The 10,139-nt window shown below is 42.3% G+C and overlaps 1 protein-coding gene across 2 annotated transcripts in view; it reads right to left on the bottom strand.

Moving 5' to 3' along the window:
* Nucleotides 1-1,030: 1,030 nt before the first annotated feature.
* Nucleotides 1,031-10,139, bottom strand: part of HSD11B1 (hydroxysteroid 11-beta dehydrogenase 1) — a 28,333-nt gene continuing 19,224 nt past the window's right edge. Inside the window, exons 6-7 of one of the 2 annotated variants that reach the window (XM_059674706.1) lie at nucleotides 2,993-3,136; nucleotides 1,031-1,641 (exon numbers count right to left, since the gene is read on the bottom strand). In XM_059674706.1, the coding sequence (XP_059530689.1) occupies nucleotides 1,424-1,641; nucleotides 2,993-3,136 (362 nt within the window). In that variant the 3' untranslated portion in view covers nucleotides 1,031-1,423. The remainder of the gene's footprint in view (nucleotides 1,642-2,992; nucleotides 3,137-10,139) is intronic. The other variant, XM_059674707.1, reaches the window with a different exon arrangement.

Raw genomic sequence — 10,139 nt, 5'->3', positions numbered from 1 at the left:
TCCTTAGCACTGCTGAGGAGGCAGGAGAGGCTCCCACCACCACTGCTGTACTGGCAGCCGTCAGCCTGGTTTGTGGCTGAGCAAAGCTCCCCCTGTGGGAGTGCACTGACCACCAGGGCGCAGCTCCTGCATTGAGCGTCTGCCCCCTGGTGGTCAGTGTGTGTCATAGTGACCAGTCATTCTGCTGTTAGGGTCAATTTGCATATTACCCTTTTATTATATAGGATAGAGGCCTGGTGCATGGGTGGGGGCCCCGCTGGGGTGCCTGGCCAGCCTGGGTGAGGGGCTGAAGGCCGTTTTCAGACTGGTCACACCCCCTTCAGGGTGGGGGTCCCCGCTGGAGTGTCTGGTCAGTCTGGGTGAGTGGCTGATGGCTGTTTGCAGGCTTGCCACAGCCACTTCAGGTTGGGGGGTCCTGCTGGGGTGCCTGGCCAGGCTGGGTGAGGGGCTGATGGCTGTTTGCAGCCTGTCCAAGCCCCTGAGCAGGGATCCTCACCCCATGAGGGTGTGGCCAGCCTGGGTGAATGGCTGATGGCTGTTTGCAGGCTGGCCACGGCCCCCAGCCACCCAAGCTCCCAGTGGAGGCTGGCTGGAAGCAGGTATCTGGGATTTATTTATCTTCTATAATTGAAACTTTGTTGCCTTGAGCAGAGGCCACAGCTGGCCAGGGCAGGTGGGAAGCTTGGCTTCCTCCATCGCCGGGGCAACCAAGCCTCCTGCTTGCTCCAGCTCTGTGGCTGCCATCTTGGTTGGGTTAATTTGCATATAGTCGCTCTGATTGGCTGGTGGGCATGGCTTGGGGCGTAGTGGAGGTGCAGTCAATTTGCATGTTTCTCTTTTATTAGATTAGATGAGGTAAATTTGATATAATTATCTTATAATTTTATACCTATGGTGACTAACAATTTCACAACTGCAGGTTCCCATAGAAAAGAAGGAAATCTTACCCTTTGCAACAGCATGGATGGGCCTAGAGAGAATATTATGCTAAGTGAAATAAGCCAGTTAAAGAAAGACAAGTACCATATGATTTCACTCATATGTGGAATCTAATGAACAAAATAAACTAACAAACAAAATAGAAACAGACTCAGACAGACAACAGACTGACAGCTATTAGAGGGGAGAGGGGCTGCAGGGTTGAATGAAAAAGGGGGAGGGATTCAGCAAAAACAAAAACAAACAAACACGCAAACAAACAACAAAAAACTCATAGATAATGCAGCTTCATGACATTTGGTATAATCACATGTTCACTGTGCAAGTGTTAGACGAACTCCATCAAACTGGGAGACATGAGGCATGGCTTGCAACTCTCTGGGGAGACTGACTCATTTATCTCTCTGGGTAGATGCCTTCATGGATGGAGCTTAGATAAACATCTGGCAGAACAGTCCCAAGCTCCCTTATCCTAAGGACATTTCTAGTTGTTTATAAATTTTTCCATATTATAATTTCGTAGGCTGAGGAATTCCAGGATCCTCCTCCCTGGATTTTTCAGCAGGAGACTGGTCCATCCTACTTTGCCATAATACATTTCCTCTTGGCGTAGAGCTCCCCTTTTGATGATCTCCAAGGCACAGTCTTCCTTTGGAGCTGCCTCGGTGTTGAGTATCCCAGACACTGCCTTCATGGCTGAGTCTATTAAATAACAAGAGAAGTGGGGGGTTATCCAAGACTAGTAGAGCCTACATCATTGAAAGGCCTGCTGACCCTAACAACTTAGCTGATAGGGGCTGTTTTCCAGTGCTTACTCTGAAAGGCCCATGGGCCCTATCAGGAACACACGGAGAAGACTGGGTAGGCTTAGGGTCTGTTGGGCAAAGAGAGGCTTCATACAATCCCTGTCTTCCTGGATGAAGATTTGTGGGGGCAGTTAGAGCTAATTAGTTGAGAGATTTGAATCATGTTCTTCATGGGTGTTTTGATTAGGGGTGAGGAAGTAATGTGGGCGAGCAGAACAGAGAGAAGTCACAAAGAGTGCTGCATGATGACTCACCAAGGAAGAGGACAAGAATTCAGGCCTTTGCTCCCTTGTCAACATTATCTACTTTCACTTAGAAGGAATCTCTGTTATCTTCTCTCACCTTCCAGCTTTTCATGTTCTTTTTGCACAGCTTCTCTTTCTCTATCTCTTCCTTGTTTCACTGTGCATCTCTGTCTTTCTCTTGTTCTGTAACTACTACTCAGTGGAATCAATTGCTCTTTAAATAAAGTTTTCTTATCATATTTGCCACATGTTTTAGATAAACTTGCACTTGGGCTTACGAAAACTTAGAAAAATTATGCAAAGTATTCCCTTACCTTGTTCGCTCTGCTTCCCCTAATCATAATATCATACATAACCATTGCACAATTATCAAGAACAGGTGTGGTATAATTGGAACACTATTACTAACTAAACCACAGGCCTTATTTTTTCACTAATGCCTTTTTTTATGATCTAAGATCTTATCCAGGATTTCACTTACTATTAAATTTTTCTAATTTCCCATCTAATCTGTGATAGTTCTTCAGTCTTTCCTTGTCTCTCATGGGTCCATTGTTCTCTTATTGGAATGAGGTGATGCATTTTTGGCAAGAATACTATGAACACACTGCTGTGTCTTTTTCAGTGAATCATATCAAAGGGTTCATATTTGATATGTCTTCTTACTAGTGATGTTATTAAGAAAAACAAACTTGTATTTGATATGTCTCATATAGGAAAGTAATGGCCATTTCAAATACAAGAGGATATAAGGTGCTCAGAATAGGATCAAGTGATGTGTGTGGTGTCACTCAGCATATTTGGGGGTAAGAATGGAAAGAAGGGGTCAAAGAGTAGTCAGAGGCTCCATTAGTGACAAGAGCACTTCATTAAATGAGGACTTAGTGCTCTCACTGGCTTTCAGGTCACTACACATGAATTGGGGAGTTCAGCACCCTCTACCCACAACGGTAAGACAGGCGATCCATCTGCAGGCCATTTATTCCAGTCTCTTGACCTTACCTGTGTCTATGAGGCCGAGGATACAGAGAGTGATTGACACATTGACCTTGGTCACTGAAAATTCCGTCCTGATGGAGGAGAAAAACCCATCGAGAGCAAACTTGCTTGCAGAATAGGGAGCAACAAGTGGACTAGCCATTTTCCCTAAAGAATAAATAAATAGGTTAATGAGGTGATTCATTTCAGCTGAGTTTGGCTTTATCTGTAGCAGGTGTTTTAACTTCTATGGTGTCCCTTAACCCTTTAAAGCAGTGGTTCTCAACCTTGGCTGCACATTAGAATCACCTGGGAATCTTTTTTAAAATCCTGATTTCTGGGCCTCATCCTCCAGAAATTTTTTCTTTGTTATGGGGTGGGGCCACAACATTAGTAACAAAGAAACAATTTCTCTCTACTCCCTATAGAGATTATCATGCTGTGTTGAATTTATAAAAAGAAAAAAATTTATTTTCCAACCTTAATATATAAAGAACTCTTTAAAAAATACAATCAAATCTCTTTAGGGAACCAATCCAACCCCATCCTGAATCATGAGTTTTAGCTTGGGATTTGACTCTAATGGTGTGCAACACAGAATGCCCAACCTGGTACCACTGGGCTACTGACTAACCTAGGGCTGATCCAAATATCCGAGCAGGGTTGCAGACGTGGGTTGGTTAGATTTTAGTAAGGCTGGTACATAAGAGGGACTAAAAAAGAGCCATGTAATCCCACAGCTGCTAACTTTTTTACCTCCAACCCAAGATATCTGGGGACCCAAGGGCTTGGCAAGAGCTCTCTTCCGGCCCGGCTGGGTGTGGCTCAGTGGTTGAGCATTGATCAATGAAGCTGGAGGTCATGGCTCGTATTCTCAGTCAGGGCTTGCTCCCCAATGTGGGCTGTGCAGGAGGCAGCAGATCAGTGATTTTAATGCCTCTACTATTTTTGGCAGCTAGAATTAAATAGTTTAATTCTTAATTAGGCCTTTGTTCTTCTGTTAACCACTCCTTCTGCTCAACTCCTTTTGTTCTCATGAAGTTAGTCAGAAGCTGCTAATAGGGTGTCTCCTTGTCAAGCAGGAGGAGATAACCTTCAGGGTCATAAAGAGAATTTTTTTTAAAAAATATTTTATTGATTTTTCACAGAGAAGAAGGGAGAGGGACAGAGAGTTAGAAACATCGATGAGAGAGATCGATCAGGTGCCTCCTGCATACCCCCTACTGGGGATGTGCCCACAACCAAGGTACATGCCCTTGACTGGAATCGAACCTGGGACCCTTCAGTCCTCAGGCTGACGCTCTATCCACTGAGCCAAACCGGTTCGGCAAGAATTTATGAGTTTGCTTTGTGGAGGGAAAGAATGTCTTCAAGTTAGCTGTGAGCAGCTGCTGACGCCCAGGAGTCTGATACATATAAGCGTCATCTATACCTCAAGAAACACAGACTTCTCTCTCAGTTCCCTGAAACACCCCCTCCCAAATCCCCTAGCTGCATCAACACTCATTCTGTTTGCTTTTTGAGAGAGATGGATTTGAGAAATCTTGCTCTCCTGTCCTCTTGCTTTGTCCAAATCAAAGAAACATCAGTGTCTCAATGTTTTGGCTTTCCCTGTGCAATGGGCACTGGCACCTGAATTGTGGAGGAGTGATTCACGTACACAGGTTCAGGAAGTTAGGATGTAGACATGTCTTTTGAGGGCCACCATTTAGCCTTCTACATTAACACTGATGTATCTAGTCCACAGACTCCATTCAAGTTTTGCACGTGTCCTCATAATATCCTTTAGAGATAAAGATCCAATTGAGGCTTATATGTTGCATTTAGTTGTCATCACTCCTGCGCTACCTTTAAGCTGGAACATTATCCAGTATTTCCTTAACTTTCATGACCTTGACACTGTTGAGTACTGCCAATAATTCTGTACACGGTGATACGCTGGAGCTGGCTCCTACTGGATCACGAGAGCTGATTGCTCAATTTCATTGAATTTTGCAGACAGGCTGAGGTCATGTTGAAATGGCCATCACGAGGTTCTTATATATGGAAATGCTACACATAAAATTATTTTATTGTTGCCTTTTGGAGAGGTAGTTGTTAAACGTTTACCAGCACCCTGCCGATGAATGTCCCTCAGTTTTGATTTTTTTTTCTGTTGTTTCCTCATGATTAGATGCAGGCTATGCATTTTTTGGCAGGATCACAGGGTTCATTCTAATTTTCTTCCTTTTCATACTTGTAACACTGACAGTGAGAACTTGATCCTCAACATATATTATTCATTTGATTAATGCCCCCAGTATGTGATTATTCATCAGTTGTACCTTTGCCCTCTGTGTGGACATCCTCCTCATCCCCACTGGGCACTGAACCCCATGCCAGGCCACAGGGATGCCCTCTTTACTCCATGTTGAGCTGCCCCATTGCAGTCTCCCTTGCAGAGGCCCTTGTTGCCTCTATTATTGATATCCCATGCCAGGTGCTGCATGGCACCCTCCTTGATCTGGTGTGAACCAGGTCCCTGGTATAAACCAAACTACCATTGCTGCCCCTTGTTTGGACGCCCTTCTTATTTCACCTCGGTCTTGACATTCCAAGTCAGGCTGCCATAGCTGCTCCCTGACACAAAACTATTTCATTCTGCTCAAGTTTGACAATCTGAGCCAACAGAGCAATATTTAAGGATGATTATCCAAAGGATATAGCGGGGGCTCAGACATGTCTACCCCTGCCTCCTCTTGCTTGTAGCCTAACCCTGCCCTCCCATGGCCTTGCTGATTAGACCTGTGTCAATAATTGTCCCTCTCCCGGTTGAATGACTTATGGGATTGACTTATACAATTCAGCTGAGCCAGCTAGACACCTCTTCTCTGGAAGAAATTTGGAGTTGGGAGATTGAGAGACCAAGAGAGTTGGCAATGAGGCAGAAGTCCAAAGCATATTGAGAGTTGTTATGTTGAGAAAGGGATGTGGCAGCCAGGCTGAACTATGCACCAAATGAAGCAGAGGCTAATAGAGAAGAATGAGGGTCAGGTATTGCATAACCACACTCTCTCTGGGACGTCCTGAGGTAGCCTTATTTCCTGGTGACTTCTCCATGTTAGGCCAGCTGTCTCTCCAAAGATGGACTGAGTCAGATGTGTGCCCAGTTATGGGCCAGTGATTTGGGACCCCTTCAAAATAATATTCATAAAATGTTGCTCAACATTTACTTAGAGACTACAGGGCAAGAGTGATTTTATAATGCCAGAAATAAAGGATTTATTACATGTATGTATTACATGGGAGTTCCTGAGACAGACATCTTCATGGAAAAGTACTAAATAATTTATAACTCCTATAGTAAAATCAAGTATGCCAGATATTATTTGGATTCTGACTTTCAGGCATATGTCAGCTAACTGTTTGCAACATTGGTAACTTTGCCTATAGGTTCATAGCCATGTTGAAAAATATCCTGCCATAAGTGCTCATATATATTAGTATTTATATTTGTGACTGCATTATATTTGCTGGGTGAAATGATAGGAACACTTGTTAAGGCTATTTATACTAGATTTTTAAAAAATCAATTGTGAAAACCAGTTAAAATGAATACAAGAACCATACCCCTTTCCACCAACAGTATCTCTCACACCTACTTTGTGGAGTTAACAAAGTTTTAAACAATTTTGTAGGCAGACCAACAAACCAAATTAAACAACAAAAAACCACAGCCCACCCCCACCATGGTATTTAGTAGTTTGGTAGTTTAGTTGGTTTAGTCATTTGAACTTGTTTGTTTACTTGGGAAGTTGAGACAAGTTCTGTCCTCCTGAAGTCAGAGGAGAACTATTTTGTGTTTGCTACCAGGTTGAGACCTATCCCTTACTTTCCTTTTTATTCTAACAAAATTTACACCACACTCATGGTACAGTAAGCAGTTCTGAAGTGTATGATAAAAGCTGGGCTCATACTATATATACTGTTCTCTAAATTATTTTTCCTTTGAACATAGGATGTTTATAGTGAGTATGTATACAAATTTACATAGTATTTCACTACAATTGAAGAATTTGTTGCTAGTGGTAGATATTCAGGTTGCTTTCAGTGTTGTTTTTTAAATTAAATTTTATTGGGGTGACATTGGTCAACATGAACATATAGGTTTCATGTGTGGATTTCTAAGTTACAAAATCTGTATATAGCACCATGTACCCTCCACCCAAAGTCAAATCTTCTCCTGTCACCCCATATTAGGACTCTCTTCTCTCTACACCCTTCCTGCTGGCAACTGCCACACTGCTGTTTGTGTTCATAAGTTTCAGTTTTATATCCCACATATGAGTGAAACCATATGGTTCTTAGCTTTTGCTGTCTGACTTATTTCACTTAGCATCATGTTCTCAAGGTCCATCCATGTTGTTGTGAATGACGTTATTTTGTCCTTTCTTCTGGCTGAGTAGTATTCCATTGTGTAGATGCAACACATCTTCTTTATCCAGTCCTCTATCACAGGCACTTCGGTTGTTTCCAGTGTGTGTTTTATTCCTGTAAACAATGCCCTAGCAATCGCTGACGCTGGAATGTAGGTTTCATGTGGGCGAGCACCTGACCTCACCTGGCCTCTTTTGCTGGCTGCCATAGCCCAGCATCTGGCACAGGGCCTGGCTCAGAGTGGGCCCTCCACACATATTTTGTGAGTAAATGGGCGGAACTATTTGGGGAGCACTTGTGCAAGTTCATCTGTAGAATAGAGTTCTCTGATGTAGAGTTCTGCTCTCTTCCTGGCCATTCCTCATCTTGTGCTTCCTTAAGTGGACTTCTCATTGAAATCAATACTGATCTCAACAGGAATCCTCCTTGGGCCAAGCTCAACTTCTGACACTATATGTTCACACCACATCAAATTCACTTTTCATTTCCTTAACTTCATATTTAGGTTGTTTTTTTTTAATGCTATGCCTCTGTGAACGTTTGCAATAAGAAATTGCATAGGAAATCAATTTGCTATATTTGCTGTTATAAGAGTGTTGCTAATATCTCAATGGGCAAGGCCATGTAAAAACCATTTACAGAACAAATTATAAATTGCCTGTAAACACATGACAATGAAATTCATCCATCAATTACTCAACTTTCATTAAATATCTAATATCTGCAAAGTGCTGTTATAGAAAATAAGGATATGATGATAACCAAAAAATAGAATTCTACTGCTCTCAAGAGAACAGGGACCTCACATGCCATCTCACAAGTGAACAAATTTAAATGATAAATACAGCCCTAGTTTGTTTAGCTCAGTGGATAGAGCGTTGGCCTGCAGACTGAAGGGTCCCAGGTTTGATTCCACTCAAGGGCACGTGCCTGGATTGTGGGCTTGATCCCCAGTTGGGGACGTGTAGGAGGCAGCTGATCAACGATTCTCTCTCATCATTGATGTTTCTATCTCTCTCTCCCTCTCCCTTCCTCTCTGAAATCAATAAAAATATATTAAGAAAATAAATTATAAATACAGTCTTTCTTCCATACCTGCGGTTCCACATTGATAGGTTCAACCATCAGCAGATCAAAAATATTTGGAAAAAAATGTTATGTTGGGGTCATGTACATATAGTTAGGCCTACATCTGTACTGAACATGTACAGATATTTTCTTGTCATCATTCCCTAAACAAGACAGTATAACAACTATTTGTAGCATTTACATTGTATTAGGTATTATACCTAATCTAAAGATGATTTAGAGTGTTGACTGAGAGAAAAAGGTAAGGCTGCCAGGCAAGAAAAACCCTTATTTGGGCTTTTGAATTGAAATTCAGAAACACAGATTCTGGAAGCAACCAGAAAAGTGTCCTGTCTGGGGATTAACATTTCAGTTACATTAGCTGTTTACCAAGGATTATGATCAAAGGGAAATTTATCTTTTGGAAGTCATTGGCTTCTCATGAATATTGACTTTCCATTACTGGGAAAGAAACATTTTTTGCACAGTTCTTAGAAAGCACAGCTATATGGTACACAGAAAGTTTCTTCCTCAGCAAAAAATGTGTTTTTTTGCAAGTCAGCAAGGTTGATGCAATTTAGTTGTCCAACAAGACGGAGTCAGAGTACAAGATGACTCCGGTCACCTCTTTTCACAGAAGTATACAGAGGAATGTGCATTGGTTATATGCAAATACTATGCCATTTGACAGAACGGCCTTGAGCATCCTGGAGTGATGGTGGTGGTGTCCTGGGACCAATCCATTGCTGATATTGAAGGACAACTGTACTAAACACCTTTTACCTATAAAATTGTCAATTGTTGCCAACACTAGCCTTGAAAACATTACAATCATTCCACCCAGCAAATCTAGTGTGTAATTGATGTGATGTGCTGCAGTTATGAAGTTCATGGAGCTAAAGGGTATGACAATGGAATGACCTTTACTTTTCTAAAATGGAACCTATGTCATGAAGACCCACTCGACTAATGGCAGATAAAACTTTTCCAGATGTTTCCAAATGTTCTCTGCCCAATCCAGTGATTCCCCTCCCCGCTCCCCCCCAATCAAATTGGAGTATTAATATCTCTGTCTCAGTTTATTTCACAAATACCATGTAGGCATTCTCTTTCCATTATTTCACCTACCCCACTGTCCCCTGCATCTGATAGAAGGGGTTTTGTTTTCACGATGGACCTTGGATGTCAGAGAGACTGGGTCTGGGGTGTGTATGTAATGTGTAGGATACACATGTGGGGTGGCCTGCCTTCTAGTTAAAAATTTTTTTTTTATTGAATTTAATGGGTTGACATTGGTTAATAAAATTATATAGGTTTCAGGTGTACAATTCATCATCTGTATATTGTATTATGTATTCACCACACCAACTCAAGTCTCCTTCCATCAACCTTTACATTGTTACCTTCCCCAAACCCCTTGCCCTCTGGCACTCACCATACTATTGTCTATGTCTTTGAGATTTTTTTCTTTTCTTTTTTTTAAAAAATATATTTTATTGATTTTTACAGAGAAGAAGGGAGAGGGATAGAGAGTTTGAAACATCAATGAGAGAGAAACACCGATCAGGTGCCTCCTGCACACCCAACACTGGTGATGTGCCCACAACCAAGGTACATGCCCCCGACTGGAATCGAACCTGGAACCCTTCAGTCCGCAGGCCGACGCTCTATCCACTGAGCCAAACCG

The sequence above is a fragment of the Myotis daubentonii genome, chromosome 18, assembly GCF_963259705.1.
Source record: "Myotis daubentonii chromosome 18, mMyoDau2.1, whole genome shotgun sequence".
NCBI classification, from domain to species: domain Eukaryota; kingdom Metazoa; phylum Chordata; class Mammalia; order Chiroptera; family Vespertilionidae; genus Myotis; species Myotis daubentonii.
This window is presented reverse-complemented; position numbering and strand designations above follow the sequence as displayed.